The sequence below is a fragment of the Arachis duranensis genome, chromosome 1 (genome assembly GCF_000817695.3).
Source record: "Arachis duranensis cultivar V14167 chromosome 1, aradu.V14167.gnm2.J7QH, whole genome shotgun sequence".
NCBI classification, from domain to species: domain Eukaryota; kingdom Viridiplantae; phylum Streptophyta; class Magnoliopsida; order Fabales; family Fabaceae; genus Arachis; species Arachis duranensis.
In genome coordinates this window covers 97723369-97744129 of record NC_029772.3, presented here as the reverse complement: position 1 = coordinate 97744129, position 20761 = coordinate 97723369, and the positions used below count along the sequence as shown (strand labels likewise).

Below are 20761 nucleotides of genomic sequence, written 5' to 3'. Positions count from 1 at the left end.
CTACTACCACTTTATTTATTAGAAATTCCAATGATCATTTCATTCTTGTACAAGTTTATATTGACGATATCATTTTTTGTTCTGCTAATGAAAATTTGTGTGTATATTTTGCTAAACTTATGACTAGTGAATTTAATATGAGAATTATAGGAGAGTCTACTTTTTATCTAGGCTTGCAAATTAAGCAAATTGCTGCTGGCATCTTTGTTCATAAAAAAGAAGCATGCCAAAAAAATTGTCAAAAGGTTTGGGATAGAATATGCTAAACCAATGAAAATTTCTATGCATTCAAACATCAAGCTAGACAAAGATGAGCATGTTAGAGATGTAGATGAGACAAGATATAAAAAAATGATTAGTTTCTTAATGTATCTTACATCCTCAAGACCTCATATTATTTCAAAGTGTTAGAATGTGCTCAAAATTCCAATCAAAATACAAAAAATCTCATATCTCAGGAGTGAAGAGAATCATTGCATATGTGCTTGGTACCACTAATTATGGTTTGTGTTATCTAAAAATTGATTTCTTTCGATTAGTGAATTATTGCGATGCAGATTTTGCTGGGGATTGAGTTAATAGAAGAAGCACAAGAGACATTTGTTGCTTTCTTGGCAAATCTCTCAATGTGTGGTCAAACAAAAAACATGAAATTGTTGCCTTGTCCACTGCTGAAGCTAAGTACATTGTAGTCTTTTCATGTTACTCTCAATTATTATAGTTAAAAATACAGTTGGCTGATTACAAGTCGAATGCTTCTAATATTCCAATGACAATACGAGTGCTATAACCATTTTAAAAAATTCTTTTTTGCACTCTAAAACTAAGCATATTAAAATTAAATTTTACTCTATTAGAGAATATGTGTAAAATAAAAATTTAGATATTCAATTTGTTAAATCAGAAGATCAGCTAGCTGATATTTTTACCAAATCATTGATTGAAGAGAGATTCTACAAACTGGGTACTACTTTAGATATTATTAATTCTTTTAATTTTTTCTCATCATTCTAATGCTCTGGTTTAGTGTTTTTGCCTCACATGTCGCTATGAGATAATTTTGGGCAGATAATGAATGAGTTTTATTATCTAAGTTGGTAGCTTGAAACTTGGTGAAATTATCAGATTGTGTAATATGTGCTTGTTTCTTTATTCAAACATGGGCTATAGTGTCTGATTTTGTTAGACCTATTTTAAACTTGTATTTAAAATAATTGTTTTTCCATCATATTTTTAATTAAATGTATTTTTCTAATATATTGTGAACTGCATGTAGCTTTGGTCATAGGTGTGTAAAATCTTTTTTTTTCAAATTCTTTTAACATTTTTAAGTTGAGACCTTTACACCATTCTATATTTATGTTAATGTAGCACTACATATATCTTTTAACACACTTCTCTCTACTCACACACCTAACTTCTTACACTATAAAACTGAAAAACTGGATAATATTTCAATTTTACTAACAATGAGGATGAAGGTGCCTCTAATGACTCTAGCTTTAATGCCTGAATCATTTCTGATCTCGACTACTTCAAACCTTCTCTAATTTTGTTTGGAGATTTTTTTTAGATTTGTTTATTTTGCTTGTGTTGGATGATTGTAAATACTTTAAATATCTTACTTTAGTTGCTACTTGAATGTCACTGCTATGCATTTAATATTCTTTTGTAGGTTTTTTATTTTCCTTTCTTGATGACAAAAGAAAAAGAATAGAAATGGAAACTCACATGAGACCTTTAATGTTTACTACCTTATAATATGCTGTTAATTCTTGCAATTATCTATGCATAATAAGCATTATATTTGTTCATCTGCTACATCTTTTTCATAGTAGCAGTTATGGTGTTGTGATAATAAATAATCTGTGTTGTTATTTGCTATGGCCCTAGATAATTGCTATGTGTTTTGGTGATGTTTTGCTATGATGTTGAAATTTGGTTGTCTTTGATTCTGATTTTTTCAATTAAAGTTTAGGTGATTTCTTCATCTTAAATTGTATGTCTTGAAAAAGGAATCATTGTTGGGTGGTCTTGAAGAATTATCCATATAATTGACTTGTTCAGAAGGAAATTACTCATAGTCATAGCTTTCAAATTAAGGTAGTCTCGTGTCTTGGGTATTTACAGCTGAAACTTGCATGTCTTCCAAGTGTTGAGTGATGGCATTAATCTGTTGAGACATGGCCTTATTCTGAGCAAAAATAGCATCTAAGACATCTAATTCCATGACACCTTTTTTCATGGTTCTTTCTGAAGAATACAAGTACTGCTTATTGACCACCATCTCTATCAAATTCAAGGCCTCATCATTGGTCTTCATGTGCAAAGAACCTCCTATAGAATTATCCAGTGAAAGTCTCGAAGCCAAAGTAATCCCATCATAAAAAATCTACAGTTGTACCCAATCTGCGAACATGTTTGGAGGACGCTTTCTCACCATAGCCTTGTATCTCTCCCAAACTTCATAGAGAGACTCGCCATCAAGTTTTCTAAACATATGAATATATGTCCTCAGCTTAATCAACCTCTGAGGCAGGAAGAATTTGGTTAAGAACTTACCAACTAAATCCTCCTAGATCACTATGCTTTCCTTGGGTTGTGTCTCAAGTTACTAACTAGCTTGGTCCCTCACAGCAAAAAGGAATAACAACAACCAATAAACATCAGTAGAAATTTTATTGGTCTTGACTGTATCACAAATTCTCAAAAAATTGGAGATGAATAAGCTGGGATCCTCCTGAGAGCTTCCACTGAACTGACAATTCTGCTGAACTAAAGTGATGGATTGAGACTTCAACTCGAAGTTGTTATTATGCACAATCGGTGGTACGATGCTTCTCACACAATTTCCAAGATTGGGGTTAGTATACGACCCCAGAATTCTCTTAATAGGTGGGACACTATTGGGATTATTGACAACAATATGCTCATTATTTTCTACCATACTGACTTTAATTTCCTGTAGCTATCTGAGCTCTGACTTGTGCTCTGTTTCTCCTACAAGTCCTTTCAATTTTAAGATCATACAAAAGAGGTTCTTTATCCCTATTTTTTTACATAAACAATCATAAAACAAAGAAAATCGGAATTCTCAACATCACAGTGAAAAGATCCTAATAAAGCACTTGAAAATAAAAAAAATAAATAAGAAACTAGAATGGCAAAAATTAAAGAAAAATAAAATAAAAAATAAAATTAAAAACAAAAAAGTCTAATCTAGATAATCAATCAACTGGTAGTTGTTAATCACAGTTAATCTCCAGCAACGGCGTCAAAAATTTGATGCGAATTTTACACCACAAACTACCAACAAGTACACCAGGTCGCATCAAGTAATAACTCACGGTGAGTCCCATGAGGATTAATGGACAAATAAAACAATGGTTGACTAATTATTCTAGTTAGTCAAGTGAAATTGAGAGTTTCGATTATTAAATAGCATAAAAGACAGTGAATTGAAGAATGCAACAGTAAACGTGTGAGAAAACAGTGTGAGAAGATAGTTAAGGCTTTGGAGATGGTTAGATTTTCGGATTAACAATCATTATCATCTACCTTGATCATGCAAAGATTCAATTCATAGAAAATCCTAGGTGATTGAATTCCAATTCCTTGGCAATCCAATCTCTTCTAACCTAATTAACCGTCAATTCCTTGATCAATTAATTATGTCAAAAGGTTAAGTTCAAATTCGGGTTTATAAGCCACACAATCCTTAAGAAACCATAAATAATCCGATTATATATCACGTATCACATTAAATCTGGATAATTGGAGAATTATGATAAAATGATTTCAAGCTTTAATTCCAATTATGTAACTTTTTCAAGATTCAAAGGGATTCAATTTAGATTAGGGTTATTTTCTAATATACACTAATCCTTAAGGTGAAGAATGAAACCAATTTTTGAATATAAATCAATGCATTAATTAGGAGTAGAAGAAAAAATAATTATTAATCCATCAAAATAAACAGAGTTCCTAACCTTAATAATAGAGATTTAGTGGCTCTAGGTACAGAGAAAATTCTAAAGTGTGAGAAGTGTGTAAAACTGCAAAGTGTGGAAGTGAAAAAGAGGAGTCCACAGGACAAATATTTTTCCTTTTATATCTAATCCTAATTGATACGCAAACTAAAAATTCAAAACCTAATAATATGTTTTCTATTGATTTATTTGAATTGAAAACAAATAAAATCTTCCGTGTGACTCCGAAGGAAATATGGTCCCCCACTCCTTACAGCGACGTTTAGCGTCATCCGTCCAGAGAGTTTTCACGCAATTTGAAGGTCCGGCGCTAAACATCGGGTTGTCGCGTTTAGCGCCACCTTGGCCGAAGAGAATGGTAAGTTTAGGGTGCCGGTACTAAACGTCGGTGATGTGGCGTTTAGTGCCACATTGACAACAACTTCTCTTATTTTTCTTTTTTTGTATTTTATCAAATTTTACCAAATACTATCTGTACAAAATTAAATGCAACAACAACTCAAAGTAGCAACCAATAGGGAGTAAATCACCTAAATCTCTTAAGAAATTAACAAATCACTAAATAAATCACTAGAAAAAGATATGAATGAAGCTCACGTATCAATTTGTTAAAAAATTTTAAAATACTTTTAAGTTGTATTTTGTTTTAATTTCGTTCTTAAAAAATATATTTTTGATAGTTAAATTTTGAAGAAATTTAAGACTAATCTACTAATAATATATGACAACTATATTTTGTTTGTTTTTGTTAAAAGTTATATATTTTTGTGAAATTATTGTTAAATTAATTCTAAGTTTTTTGAAAAATTAGTCGTTAAGGATATATTTGATGCAAATAAAAAATTTATGGGACAAAGTTGAGACAAAGTAAAACTTAAGCATATTTTTAAATTTTTAACAAGTTTTAATGATAAAAAATATATTTTACTCGTCTAATAAAAATAACAAAATCAACCTAATATCAAATTAAACAAATATAAAAAAAATAACTATTTCTACTCGTGAATTTTTAGAACACTACAAAATAACTCACAAAAATATGAAATTTATGTTATATCTATAAAAGATAAATTTTATTTGACAAAATTATTTAAACTCTAAATTTTGGTTAACTCTATTAAAAATAATCCAAAATATCTATACTACTTTTGTCATTCTCACTGTCGTCTTCGTTTCACCCTATTCTCTCTCCACCAATTTAGTTCATAATCTCCATCATCAACATTATTATCTTCACCTATGATTGGCACTCATTTACAACTAATTTTTTTTTTTTTGTAATGGATTCTCATTACGTATTATACAATGTTATGAATTATTCGGGTTTCTTATGGATATGGAGACAAATATTTGTTTTAATATTACAATTCACAAATTAAAAAGCTCAGATTTGGTTGCGAGAAAAAATCAAGTGTCCGATTTGTGAGTTTGAAAAACAAATTGGAAAATTCGATTTGAGTTTAAAAAAACTTTTTCATTGTAAAGTGAATCGAAGAGTTCAAACTGCACGTTTAATTTTTTTAATACTACAATACAAATCTAAAGATTAAATTTGTATGTTTAAAAGACTTAAAATAAGAAAAAATAAATCTAACCTTCGTATTTGCATGTTTTAAAAAAGAAAGAAATTTTGAAAGCCATTTTATGCTCTCCATATAAAAAAAAATTCAAATTTTTACGTTGTTAAAAAACACAATCTTAAAAAAACAACACCAAAAATAAAAGCACTTATCCAATACTTCTCAACTTTCTTCATCTCCAGTTTCTAAATATAAAATTAATTTAAAAATATTTAAATATTTTATTAAAATATAATATCCTATCCTAAATATATTCTGATATATAATTATATACATTATTTTTGTGTACATCATCGTATACCTTTTGCATCTTTGTTTTCGTGAGTTTGGTACATATTGAACTACAAAAACAAAATCCTGCATGGCTAAATTTAACTCATATCTATATATATGATGACTTATCTACTAAAAGATTATAAGAAATTTTGTACAGTTACGTTTTTTAGTGTATTGTATGGTATTGCTATAAGGATGGTTGCATGGGAAAAAAGGTCCCACCCGAGCGGGGCAATATTGAAAATGTATCTATGTATGGGTGACTGTTTTAAATATTTGGTCTGCTCCTTCAACTCCACGCTCTCATTTCCTCTCATCTCATCTTTTAATTTCTTGTGTGTCTCTTAAAACAAACAAACAAACAAACATGGACACCAAAAGCCTACAACCTCGAACAAGAACAACCACCTCTGATGATTGCCCGCCAAAGTCGCCGGAGTTTGAGTTCTGGATGGTCCGAAACCCGTCTTGTCCCCAACCCGACATCCTGTCCGCCGATGAACTCTTTGTCGACGGCGTCCTCCTTCCTCTCCACCTTGTCTCTTCGAAAACCCAAATCCATAACACCGACACGCAACAAACATCTACTTCCTCATCACAGCCGGACCCGCCTCCACCTCCTGAGCCATCTGCCTCCATAACCGACTCCTCACCCGCCGCCGCCACGCTCTCTTCTTCCAAGCGCTGGAGAGACATTTTCAGGAAGAGTAGTGAAAAGAAGAACTCGGAGAACAACAACAGTGCACAAGAGAACGATAATGAGAAAGACAAAGCCAAGAAGAAAGACAGGAAAGGCGGCGCCTCCACGGCTTCAGCGGCCGAGCTGAATATCAACATATGGCCATTCTCCAGGAGCAGGTCAGCGGGGAACGCAGTGACCCGACCCAAGCTCTTTCCCGGAGCTCCGGTGACCCGCAAGACGAACAGCGCGCCTTGTTCTCGGAGCAATTCCGCCGGGGAATCCAAGTCCAGGAAGTGGCCCAATAGCCCGGGTCGGGGCGGGGTCCATTTAGGGCGGAGCAGCCCCGTTTGGCAGGTCCGGCGCGGTGGCTCCACTTCCAAGAACACAGAACCACTGTTTCTCAACCACGAAAAGTGGTCCAAAAGAGAAACCTCCACGGTGGGTCGCCGGAGTAAGGTCTCGTCATCCGGCGGGGAAGGTGGAAAAGCGAGAGTTTTGAACATAAATGTTCCGACATGCATCGGTTACCGAACCCACTTGAGCTGCAGAAGTGATGTGATGAACAGTGCCGTTGGTTCTAACAGTACTGTTCGTCCCAGTAACGGTAACGGTAACAGTAACGGTGCTGACGGTGGTAATGTTGGTTCTAAGCTTTTCAATTTGCGCAGCCTCTTCAAGAAAACCCTTCTAACCTCTCACTAGTCATTTCATTTTTAGCTGAGCCAATGTCTATAATTATCTAGTTTAATTTAACTAATTGCCTACTAGACGTGTATATGGATTAAAATTTTATGGATAAATGCATCACGTGATATAATTTTTACATATATAGTTCATCCATAAAATTTTATTTCCTAATTGACTATTTATTATTATTATTATCTTATTTTTGTTCCTATATATTGCTGTAAAGAAAGCTACAAGTCTACCTTTTTTCACACCGTGTTTTGGATGTAACTCAAAAAAGTATCTGTTCTGACTTGGAACTTTAGGATTTTGAATAGATGGGTTACTGTCATGGCTAGCTACGGAATGTATGTATATTTTAATTAATTAACTAAATTAAATCGTGTTCTGACTTTCCTTCAGTCTATATATATCTGCAAGTGAGGCTATGAGTCTATGACTTAGGTCACTGTTTTCTACCCTTTATTTTAATTTTTAATGCTGTCATATTTCATTCTGAGTGTACGTCAGAACTCAGAACTGAATAGAGGATGTGCTTTTGGGTATTGGGAGTTGAAAGAATCAAAAGAAAGGAGTATATTCGAAGTGGTGTTTGTTTGTGATTATTTTATGAATAATAATAATAATAATTTTCTCATGGAATGCTTGTGAATTGTGATTGTACATTTGAAGTGGATAGTAAGATAGCAACGAGGAAGGAGGAGTTGCTTGTGGTTATTTAAGATATTTGAAGTACGTACGAAATGGCTGAGTTGCTTTGTAGTTGAAATGAAGGCTCTTAATTGAAGCAGTCTGTAATGTCATTCATGTACACACCAACCTCTTAAAAACGATTTAATAGTGGTTGCTTTTGTCCTTCTTCCTGTAAAGTCATCAGACTTTGCTAGCTAGCTAGCTAGTTTAGCTTTGGATCATACTATCATAGTCTTCCCAAGTTTGATTAAAGAATCAAGGCTTCTGTTCAAATTTGGTAATGACTGGATGTGTTGTTACTTTTTAGACGAAAAAGTATTAGTAGATAATGAAAATACTAAACAATGTGAACAATAGATATATGAGATGTTTAATTTATTAGGTGTGCAGATGATTATTCTAATATTAAAATTTTATGTGTGTAATTTGGAAGTGCAGTGTATTTTTATTTTATTAGATCAATTTTAAAACTCATTATTCACAAAAGTCATTGTCTACCTAATAAAATCCTTTTTATATTCAGTTGCCAGCGAAGTAGTTGTAAGAGAACTCTCACGTTTAAGTTGGTTCAATATGTGAGTGATGTATTTTGGATACAGGAAAACATACCTACTTCTGGGTACTTTTCCATTTTATGATTACATCATAAATTACAGCTTTGCCTTTAAGAACACTATTCATATGTCATCAATTGGATTTTATAAGATTTCATTTGTTTCATCTCTTAATAAAAATGGTCTTAGATCAGACCGTTGCCTCAAAATGCTCTAAACTATTTGTTTTCCGATATGGATTTGGGCTTTTGGATCCATTTCAAATTTCAAAAGGTTAGCCTTCTAAGGCCTCCAGTTTAATGAGACTGGGCCGTAAGGGCCAGATCCACTTCAAATCAGTTTCTTATAAAAGCAATGTTATATGACTAGTTTTACCGAAAAAAAAAAATGTTATATGACTAGTTCTTTTTTACTACTTCATCAACAAAGATATTTTTATACATAATATTCAAAAATATAATATTACTTAAATTCTAAATCTTAAACTTTAAATATTAAATTTTAATTTTTAAATCATAATAATATAAATAGAGTATTAACCTAAAATAATAACTAATATTAATAAAAAGTATTGACTCCAAAGGTTTTTACTCGACCAACCCAAAATATTTTTTTTTGGTAGAATAATAGATTTTGAAAGGTAGGAGCTTTTGGGAGGTTTTCTTGTTTCCGGATATCAACCTTAATTAATTTTTGTCCATTAGATATCTTTATTTCGTAAATCTAAAGCCCAATAAACGGTAGGAGAAACCCAATGGACCCAATACATAATTTGGATGTTTCAGTGCAATGAGTTGTATCATAATTACTCAAATCAATCCCAAAAATTAAAAAGGTAGACATTTTAGTCTCGCTAAATCTAATTGGTTGGACTAAGTGAGAAACAAAAAATAGCTATAGTAATTAGTAAGTGTATGGCACATAAATTTAGGAGTGAGTATTACAAATGATATCATCCTAAATCTTAGTTACATCCGTTTGTCCATGTATCTGAAGATGCTATGATTAAATTACTTTTGTATATAGTCGAATTGATCGGGTACCTATGTAAACGGTCCTTTGCGCAATTGCGCTTCTACTCTTTTTTCATTCCTTTCGCTTTCTCTGATTCTCCACTTTTCCTTACCTAATTAATATCACTGGTAAAGTTATCTAGAAAGTTAAAAATTATACATATAACGCTCCCGCCCAATAAATGGGGGAAAAATAATTAACTTCCTCAAGTTCTGGTATGCTCTGCATAGACATCATTTACAAATTACAAGCATATCAGCATATGTCCATATTTAAAAATATCTGTTAAAAATTTTATTAAATAATAATAGATGGGATATTTATAATTTGTGAAAATTTTAAATTTTTATAAATTATTAATAAATTTATTTTTAAAATTTCTTTTAACAGTGACAATTAAATAGAAAAAAATTATTATTAAAAGTAAAGTCACAAGAAAAAAAATAATTACAATACGATGTTTCTTAAAAAAAATGTCCCACATAAAATGAGAGAAAAAATAGTAATGTTGATGGTGTTGATAGTAATAGAAGAGATAATAATGATGGCAAGATATGATTGGATAATTAAAACTAGCAAGACACGCGCGTTATGCACAGACAATACAAATGTAGTATATGATGAGATGAAGTTAACGCGTATTTGGTTTTTTATTTGGTGTTGAAAATCAAAGAGCATCATTATGATTTAAAAAACTATGTAAATTCTAAAGCACTTAGAACCGATTTATATAAAGAAAAAGAGATGGGTGAGAAAGTTGATATTATTCTATTATCTCTGAGTAATATTTTGATGATATGAATAATAGAATAAAATAGATAGCATATATTTTGATGATTGTGATTGACTAAGGTTTGATTTGTAAAAAATATGAATATGGAAGAATGAATTTAACGAAAGAATTTATGTTTTAAACGTAGGAGTAGTAGTTGTGAATTAATAACTAATACGTACTAATAATTGAAATGAATTTCTGACCGTGTAAAAGATATGAAAAGGACATAAGTTAATACAAAAAAGAATTAGAGTGAGATTACTAAAATGAGCAATATGAGTCTTAATCCCTTCTTGATGGTAAGATATCTGATATCTCATATGGCAAGATTTCAAGTATTTAAAATTGAAGATTTGGATGTTTTCGCTAGATCTGTAAGATTGAGCCAAATATAAAAAAATTATACATTATGATATGAATTGCAATAAGAAAACAATGTTAGTGAAATGTAGCATTGTGGTTGGCAATAAAGTCATAACAATGTGAACTAAGGAATAAATTGCATTTTATGAGCGAAAATTGATGTATATATAAATCATAAAAACTTTAAAGAATACCTGATTTTGAACGCATTGTCATATATTTCTAAAGATTTCAGGGTAAACAACATTCTCAATCTTGTCTGTGTTTTCGTCATGAGCAATTAGAATTTTTAATCTTTTCTTATTTGTCACTCTTGCGATGACAACATAAAGTTGGCCGTATGTGAAAACAAGTTTTTGGAATAGTAATCTCACGTGGTCTAAAGATTGTTCTTGACTTTTGTTTATTGTCATTGCTGGAACACCCTAGATTTCTATTTGCTGGAACTAAGAATGAAGAATCTATACTACAATATGATAAAAATTATATTTTTACATCATATCAAGGGCTGCAACTATTCTTGAGTCGTTATAAATTATAATAAATCTAATCTATCCATTTTATTATATACCTTTTCTAAAAGCCATTAGCAATACACCACTATACTCAACTTAAAGTTTAAAGCAACTCTAAGCAAACAACAATTTTTAATATGCATAGTCTGTTCTAATGTCATCTAAATGCATCAAACAAAATTATAACTCAAAATCAACAAAAAATAAAATAAAATTTCAAGATGAAATATCTACCGTATATTCTATGGATAAAAAATACCCAAGAACCTACGATGATACATACGAAATTGCTAACTCATTTTTTGCAGAATTGTGTGAATATGAAATAAGTGGAAGCAATTTTGGGAAAAATGCTAAATCGGAGAAATTTATAATAAAGCAAGCTAATTAACAAAGCAAGCCAATCTAAGAGAAACATGACGCTTAACACAGAAGACCATTGCAAGGATAGTAAAAACATAAACCATGACGAAAACACAATGCTAATAACTACTAAGCTAGAATGCTGACAAAAGATTTGTCTCGTCATGACTTCTTAAAGAAACCAACACCATCACTAAGATATAAACTGATCAATCCATCTTTTTCTTTCCACAGTTCCTCTTAAATGTTTTGTTCGCCGATACTTGAACATCTACAGACACATATGCTTTTACCGTGGAGCCATCACATGCATCAGCGCAAGATCTCTTGGCTGGAGCCTGATAGGAGCTGTCACCATTGCTCTCAACAGCAGAATCCTAGGGTTCACAGAAACTCAACAATTAGTCAATTCAACCATGAACTAGCTTTTCATTAGAATCACACATCTCTGCATAGGAAAATCTAATGATAAAAAGAACCACAGATAAACTGGTTACCTTGGAGAGACGAATTACAGCATGTCCATTGGTTTCATCATCCATTTCAGTTATAGGGGTATTTGCTTGCATCTCATTAAATTGCAGGATGCAAGATGAATTTAAGGGATCAATTAGTTTCAACATTAAAGTCTTCAACACATGTATGTTTTAGTTCCTGTGACAATATATACTATACTTACAGAAGCATCACAAGAGTTAGCACAACCAAAACTGGACATGAGGTACTCATTATCATTTCTTTGTCAGTTGTAGAACCTTATTTGACATGACAAATTTTTTTTAAGTCGAATGTTGAAGACTTACACATAACTCTTTAACTTTCACAGCAACCTTTCCCACCATTTTCTCTGCTTCTTTGTTCCAAAGAAGGAGCTTCATACAACTACTTCCATTAGTCACAATAATTTGTAGCTGATACCTGCATGAACATCTTAGCAGCAAATTACCCTTAACAATAAGATATCACCACATGCAGCTACAGAGAATTTGCCAGTTCATGATGCAAATTAGTTGCTTAAAGAAGCTAAAAAAGATTGCTCGTCTAACAACTAATCTTAGCATAGCCTTGAAACCTACACGCCTACAATGATCACACCAATACCTATCTTTGTTCTCTACAACCTTCTTCAGACATGTCTTGCACGATATATAGGACCATTCATCTTTACCAACCTCTATGGATACAACATTGCCAACAATCCAGCACGATGTTTTCTAACAAAATGCTCCAAGATCAGTAAGAAAATGGTTACAGCTTAAGTAATCACGAAGCAACCTTACCTGAGTCATATTAAGGACCTCCTTTATAGTTCGCATTGGGACAATGCCTACATTGATCTCATCTGCCACAGAGTATTGAGGTTGTGTCTCAAGCTGAGTTTTTCGTTGTGAATAGGACACAACATCCGTTGCCAATTTGTGGACACAACCAAAAGAGTTTATGCAGGTCAATATTCTTTTTAAATTCTAATTCCTAAACGCATAATAAAGCAGCAATTAAGGCACTCATGAGACAAACTTTTTCTTCAAGTCAATAACCTCAGGAAGGTTAGATTGAAGTAGCATTTGGAGACATAGTAAGTACTTTAAATATTCACAGAACTTAAGTATACATTGGATTTAAAGAGTTGAACCACGATTTTGAAAGGCTCCCTATCATCTCATTGGAGGTGTGGAACTACTTGGTCAACCAATTCTCTGAATAATGTACATTTAATTTTTTGTTTCCTGGAAAGAAACCATACAAAATTCCTTAGACGATTTTTTCACAGTTCATGCCCATCATAAGCTTTATCTAAATGATTGGAAACCATAACAAAATTTACACCTTCAATACAGTACAAATATTAAACATTACTCTAGGTTTTCCAACTGTAATGCAATACGCTTGCTTTCCTGACCCGTCGGGTAATCATGTCCTTTCTTTGCAACAACCTCTCCTATGTATTTTGTGTTCCACAATATATACGTTTAAATATAAAACTGCATAAAAGTTCCTAATTATAGCAGCACTGAATAAGCACTATAAGAATTTAACTTACCAAACAATATATTTCCATCACTTGGACCATTTGCCTCAAATTCAACAAATGGACGAAAGTTAAATGGGTTAAAAGCGAAAGTCTCAATGGGTAAGATTACCACCTCAATCTTTGTATAAAATTTAAGCCTGTACTTATATGGAATTGTCCTAATCTTGCCATTGTTAATTTTAACAATAAAATTCTGCATACTATAAACAACATTCTCTTTTATCCCGTGCTTTAACAATTCAAAGCTAGGCTTGCAAATGGTTGCATGTATTTTATCACCTTGCAACATATTTTGAGACACAATGAACAAAAGTTATTTACCAACCACTTTAAAAGAAGATGCAATATAAAAGAATTACTTATCCAAATACCTTCTCATCTTGCAGAACCAACTCCAAGTTAAAGACCTCTTTATTGTTTCACTGGCTGAAAAACTCATACAATCGGGCAACCCCCACAACCAAAGACCAAGAGAGCTTGGTAGGATTGATATCTCTGATGAAATTTGTCTTTCCATCCATTTTTTGAAACATATATACTTGCAAGCACAAGCTTTATCTGGGAAAAATAATAATGTGTTTCTAAATTTTTTATATACGGTGTAGCGTTCTAATATTTATACACATTTCTTCTTCTCTCCATCATAACGATGAGCGAGAAAATCTGCGTTATTAACCTCATGTCCTTTAACATGTGTGGAAAGGTTTTTTGCTTGCATATAGATTTTAAATTTGAAAGGACCTCAACCCAAGGAAGTTGTGAGGGTAGCAATTTCCTTACAGGAGATACTGTGGCAACCTCGATCACTGGGGCTGTATTTATTTACAGAGACAAGACACTGAGACAGGGACACTGAGACACAAAATCATGTTTGGCAGAGGAGTCATGGATAGAGACAGTGTGTCCAGAGACACTGAATTAGTGTATTTTGTGTCCATTATGACAGGAAGGACACAGAGACACTAACAAGGGACACAACTTATTTTTTATTTTTTCTTTCATTATTTTTGTTAATTTTTTATAATTATATTTTTTATTGTTATATTTTTCATCTCAAATTTTTTGAATGAAAAAAAAAGAATAAATTGAATTTTCATAATTTGTTCTAGTTTATCACCAAAGAGAATACAAGAACACAAAATTTTGTGTCTCTGTCCATCAGTGTCTTGTCATGTCCTATTCTCAGTGTCTTGTCCTGTCCTGTTCTTAGAAACAAACGCAACCTGGAAGCCATCATGGTAGAACTTTTTTAGGAGAGAAGACTGTAGCAACCTCGTTCACTGGGATGCTCTATTTGCCAGAAGTCCCCCTCACCTTATGCCAATTTCTGATTGGATGGGAACACTGTTCTTAGAGGATTACATAAGGCTGCTTATGTGGAGTTAGTGAGATTTGTTTTAATATCATCCTGGACAAGTGTCGACTATGCAGTTGCCACGCATCTTCATGTTTATAGAGGAAACTTGTTGTTTAATTGCGATTTGTCGTCACCAAGGATGATGGCTACTGAACTGTTTTTGGAGGGAATACTATTTGTGTGAATTTTGGGATTGTTCATTAGTTGAATTATCTTTTAAGCATGTCCACGTATAATCACTGAGAAGGTTTACTTATTAACTATTGTTGGAGGGAACATTATAGCTTTCTAGCAATGTGTCGTTGGGGAGAAAGCCTGATTTTGGAGGAAACAATATTTGTGTGCTTCATGGACTAAACTGCATAAGTATTATATATTAAATAGATAGTAAAAGTAGAAATTATGACAATAATGAGAAAAATGATGATAATGCTTATAGTAGTTGGTCCTATTATAAAAAAAAAATTGTAAGAGTTTAAAATCCTCATAAATTATAAATAAAAACTTACAATATTAGTTTTCGTTACTATTTAATAATTTTTTAATAAAAATCACATTATTCTAAAATAATTTTGTTAGAGACTAAAATATTTTATTTTTTTTTTAAAAATAATTTTGTTAAAGTTAAAATATTCCTTTTTTATTATAAAAATAGTCTTGTCCTTCGAAAAAATAATCAAGATCCATAGGGATGTCAATGGGGTAGGGCAGGGCAGGGGCGGGGGATGCCTCCCTGCTCCCCATCCCCGCCCCCAGATTTATTCTCTGTCCTCGCCCCCGTTTCCTGCCGTGGAGGAATATTGCTCTCCATTTGATAGTTCTAACTAATTATTAATTTCCATATGAATAGAGATGTAAGTATCCATTCTATACAAAAATAACAAGATTTTATACAAAAAAAAATCTAAACGGCAAGATGGTGACTTCTTTCGAAATGATGCAGTGGGGGGACGTAACGGTGAGCCAGAGGATAGAGAAGTGGACAAAGTGGGAGACGCGGCAACAGAGAGGAGAATGGACACGACGACAAAGTTATGGAAAAGAACGCTGCAAATAGAGAGCACGACGCAGTGAGGATCATGGCACGGTGAGGTGTGACAATGCGGTGAGAAGGGAGAGCGGTGAGAAGGGATAGCGGCGAGAGGGTGGCTGCAGAGAGGTTGGATGGAGTATGGACAACGTTAGGAATTTCTGAATTGAAGAAGAGTTATATAAATGAGAATTAGGAGTTTTGGGTTTCTATGTGTGCGTGTGAAATGACTAAAAAACATATATGAGGTGTGTGTAAAATGACTAAAAAACATATATGAAAAATAAACTATTAAAGACAATTAAGTAAATTTATGAACTTTGGAGATTAGTGGGAATGGGGCGGGATTCCGCTCGAGTCCCCGCGCCTGCCTCGGAAAAATTTTGTCCCTGTCTCCATCCCCACAAAAAAAATTTTCCATAATCGGATTTCCATTCAGAACAATTCCCGTAAAAATTTTCGCGCCTCGGGGAGTTTTGCCATCCCTAGATCGGAGGTTTGGCAAGCAAACGTATCTTCAAGATTTTCAATAATGTATGAAGAGTAGCATGAGTATGCCGAAGTTCTTTCTGTAGTATTGTTTTCTAGTTGAAGAAGATCTGTATATTTGTTTTTTTTTTCCATCCAATTAATATTAATTGCTTGGTTATATGCACATATACAATGCATCGTTATGTTTTTGTGGGATTCTACCATACTACGATTTAAATTTTTTGTGATACAAGTATTATTATGTTTTAAACTTTAATCTGTTTTGGATAATTAAAATGGAATAGTACTTGGAAATTGGATTTTATATATGTATATGTGTATGTATGTATGTGTTGGAATGACTAAATTCTTGAATTGATTTGGTTTAAAAAGATTTCTTCTGGAATCATTTGTAACATTTGACTTGATTCAAAAATCATTATTGCCATTAAAATACACAAGAATGATTGAACACAGATTTTACTTCAGGGTAAATTGTCTTCAACTTGTAACAGAAAGCTAGTTGAAGCTTTATCCTATTATTTTAGCAGCGTCCTATTTGAAACTTTTTAGTTGAATGCTATTTCTATTGGTCATTTAGTACTACTTAGGTTATTAGGTTTGGTAGATTAATAAAATTATGATACAAAAAAAATACAAAAATAAATATATATATGTTTTGTTTGTTGGAGAAAAAAGGGAAGAGAGATAAGAGCCAGCTGGCAAGAACGCAAACCGCAAAGCAAAGTAAACGGCGTCGTATCAATCCGTCCACTGCACATAAAGATATTCGCCGTGCGACACGATAAACTGAACTACTCCTACAATCAACGATATATTGATTCTCTTCTCTCTTCGGTAGCAGAAGGAACAAAGCGAAAGAAAGAAAATCAATGGCGTCCAAGGACAAGAAATCATCAAATCCCTCCTCCAGCAGAGCTGGCAGAATCCGTACACTCTCCGATCTCAACCGCCCGTCCGTTGACTCCGACTCCGACTCCGATGAACCTCAGGAGTATTACACCGGCGGCGAGAAGAGGTAATATTATTATTATTATTATTGTTGTTGTTGTTGTTAGTTGTTTTAATTAAAAAAAGAAAAAACTCAACTTTTCCAATTCCCTTGGTATTTTTGGGTATTCGGCACATGTAGATGTAGGATAAGAAACCATTCTATTGAGTTAATTACAGTTTGCAAGTAGATTGGCTTTAATTGGTGATAATATCATTAGCAGTTGATTTCTGTTGTGTGTTGCGTGATACCACATCATAATTTTGCATTGTTGTAGTTCATCTACTGCTAGCTGGCTCTGTATAGTTAGCAACTGTTAAGTTCTCAGGTCCATGATGTAGCTTAATATCTATGAACATTTTCTATTAGCTTGCCAATTATTGCTCTTGGGATCATCAAAGACTTTGACACTATTCAGAGTGCAAGATTGAATTCTGCCAACCGTAGCCTGACTTGTGTATAACTGAAGTGAGAGTTGCAATCGTGCTGCCATAGTACCGTTTTTCTTCCCATGATTAGGTGCCCTTATACTTCAGTTTATGTTGTCATGACTGTAGACTAAGGTTGTTGCTTGTTTTGCTGTTTGAGTAATGTTACCTTCTCCCTCTTGTTGATGCTGTACATGTGAACTTTAGGGTTGCCTGGTTGAAAGATAAAGCCTTAAACTGCATATAGCAGAAAATCTTATCTGATTAAAGATAATTGAAAAAATTGAGGGGTATCCACTTGTTGTGGATCTCTTGGTAGAAGTATGCTTTAGACTTCAATCATACTGAATTCTTTGGATTTTGCACAAAATCATCTCTTGGCGAAGGTGTTTGAAATTTGCCTCAAGATGTTAAAAGCAGTAAAATCACGCTTTTGATAATTGATGTTATGCAATGTTGGGTTTGTCTTGTTCATTTCTTATATTCCCTTTATGTTCATGAGCACTGTTGCTCTTCCTAACCTCAACGATGTTGTTTCTGTTTTGTGGCAACTGTAGAGTCTGTAATAACTTGTGTGAAGCTTTGCATCATGACTACAAGCATTGTTGATGTGATTGTTTAAGCTACTTAATGCTTATTCTGTTGGTGACTAGTTATTTTAATTTTGATGTTGAACATATGTCAATATTTGAGGCCATCTTTACTACAGTATGCAGGATATTCATGTTTAGGCTTTGCTTCTATGCTTAAGTATTTTGAGAACCATGAGCATTCTTTAGTGAAAGCTCACTCTTGACCACCTTTGATTAGGAGTTATTGTACTTGGGCTCTCTTATTTTTCTCCTAAAAAGCTGTATGGTCTGTTTATTTAATTAAGTGGGATTGGATTATAAACAGGTACAACTTACAATGAATAAATATACGTCTCAATCATATATTAAGTTGGTTTTGTTATTTGGAAGTTTCCTGTTGAATTTAAATATTATACATTGCATCTCCAGTGGAATGCTTGTCCAGGATCCCTCAAAGGGTAATGACGTGGATGCAATTTTCAATCAAGCAAGGCAACTTGGAGCTGTAGAAAGGCCTATTGATCAACTTCAGGAGCCACCAAGGTCAACAAGCTTTACTGGAACTGGCAGGTTACTCTCAGGGGAAACTGTACAATCTGCTTCTCAGCAACCCGAGGCTGTTGTTCATAACATTGTTTTTTGGACTAATGGTTTCACTGTAAATGATGGGCCTTTGAGGAGTTTGGATGACCCTGAAAATGCTTCATTTTTAGAGGTAACTGTTACTATAGTTCTGCATTCATAAATGGATTGGAATCGACAAACATATGAAGCAATGAGTTTGTATATGGTCAGGAAAAGAAAAAGAAAAAAGAAAAATAAAACCTTGTGACTATTATTCAGGGAATAATGTCATATTTCAAAAGTTTCTAAGAAATCCAGCATAACTAGTACTATACAGGAATGGTCCAGAGATCTGTTTGGGCTACTAACACCGTTACTTTCTTCTTGAATATGTCACTAATTTCATTGTGTTAAATGATATTTGTTATGTTTGAATGCAGAGCATAAAAAAATCCGAGTGTCCAAAAGAGCTTGAACCTGCAGATAGGAGGTCGTCTGTCAATGTTAATCTCATAAGGAGGAATGAGAAGTATCCTGTGAGTTTTTATGTTTGAGTTCGTAGTTATTTGTCTCTTATATTTAGTATAAAACCAGGATGAATTTGGTTACTTTTGTAGATATAAAACTTCTGCAGATTTTTATTTCTTTATTTTTATACACTAAGATATTATGTGTCAATGAACAACCCCTCTACTTCACTACTAAAACAGGATGAATTCAACTGAATTTGTTGGTTCTATTTTTTCTGAAGAGTTGCATTTTGAAATGCTATCCATTCTTTTGTGTGTGTGGATTTTGATGTTTGAGATTATAATTGTATGTGGAGTTTTATATCTCTTTTTGCACACCTGTAGGAACCCGAGAAGCGTCATGTTGCATTTCAAGGTTTGGGAAGAACTCTAGGAAGCAGCTCTTCTTCAGGATCACCAGAGCCAAGCTCAACTCCTCCCAACACTGCTCCAACCCCTTCTGCCGGCCTGGTGGTGGATCAGTCATTGCCAACAACCTCAATACAGCTCAGGTTGGCCGATGGAACCCGCTTGATATCACGCTTCAATTATCACCACACGATTGGCGACATCCGTGGCTTCATTAACGCCTCTAGACCTGGGGGTGCAGGTAATTATCAACTTCAGGTGATGGGTTTCCCTCCAAAGCTTCTCTCCGACGAAACTCAGTCTATAGAGCAGGCAGGACTGGCAAATTCGGTTGTCATCCAGAAATTCTAGCAGCTGTACAAAGGCTGCTGTTACGTCACAGGGGTCTTTACTGGCATAAATGCTGCTGTATTAATGTGAACCAGTTTTCTACTGATAGAACCTATCAGGGTTTTTCCATAGTGAGTTTTGATGAGGGATTTCGGCGTGTTGTCCTTTAACTGTCATTATCAAAAGAAACAGGGTGGGTGCGGGTTCATATTTTCTTGTTGCCTAAAATTTTATGATGTTTTCTGTTGCTTTAGGTTCAGTTAGATGGCTTGGCGTTTCGGCCCAAATGTATGTGGAAAAGGGTATCATAATTGTGTTTTTGCTATCAACTTGCTGAGCCTAATGGCTGAATTTTGAAGTATACATTGAACACTTGGTTGAACTCGAAATCTAGGATAGCCCTCGGATTGTGGAAGTACATCAATCTTGGAAATAATATAAGTTGCCCCATATAATCATTGAGTAATGTGATCTGCATGCATATCCTTTAGTATGCTAGAAAAATACTGATATTACGCGTCGCTTATCGTTGCACGTAAATCGTAATTGTTCCACATTGCGAGCTTTTTCCATTCGTTAATGGAAGAGAGAAATTA

The 20761-nt window shown here is 33.6% G+C and overlaps 2 protein-coding genes across 2 annotated transcripts; both read left to right on the top strand.

Annotated features, from left to right (window-relative positions):
- The first annotated feature begins 6088 nt into the window (after positions 1-6088).
- Positions 6089-7350, top strand: LOC107466410 (uncharacterized). The gene has a single exon (XM_016085390.3). The coding sequence runs from the start codon at positions 6213-6215 to the stop codon at positions 7227-7229; it is 1017 nt and encodes a 338-aa protein (XP_015940876.1). The 5' UTR covers positions 6089-6212; the 3' UTR covers positions 7230-7350.
- Positions 7351-17132: 9782 nt separating this feature from the next.
- Positions 17133-20554, top strand: LOC107466421 (plant UBX domain-containing protein 4). Its single transcript, XM_016085398.3, has 4 exons — positions 17133-17420; positions 18823-19108; positions 19398-19493; positions 19812-20554. The coding sequence occupies exons 1-4, from the start codon at positions 17275-17277 to the stop codon at positions 20184-20186; spliced, it is 903 nt and encodes a 300-aa protein (XP_015940884.1). The 5' UTR covers positions 17133-17274; the 3' UTR covers positions 20187-20554.
- The last annotated feature ends 207 nt before the right edge of the window (positions 20555-20761 follow it).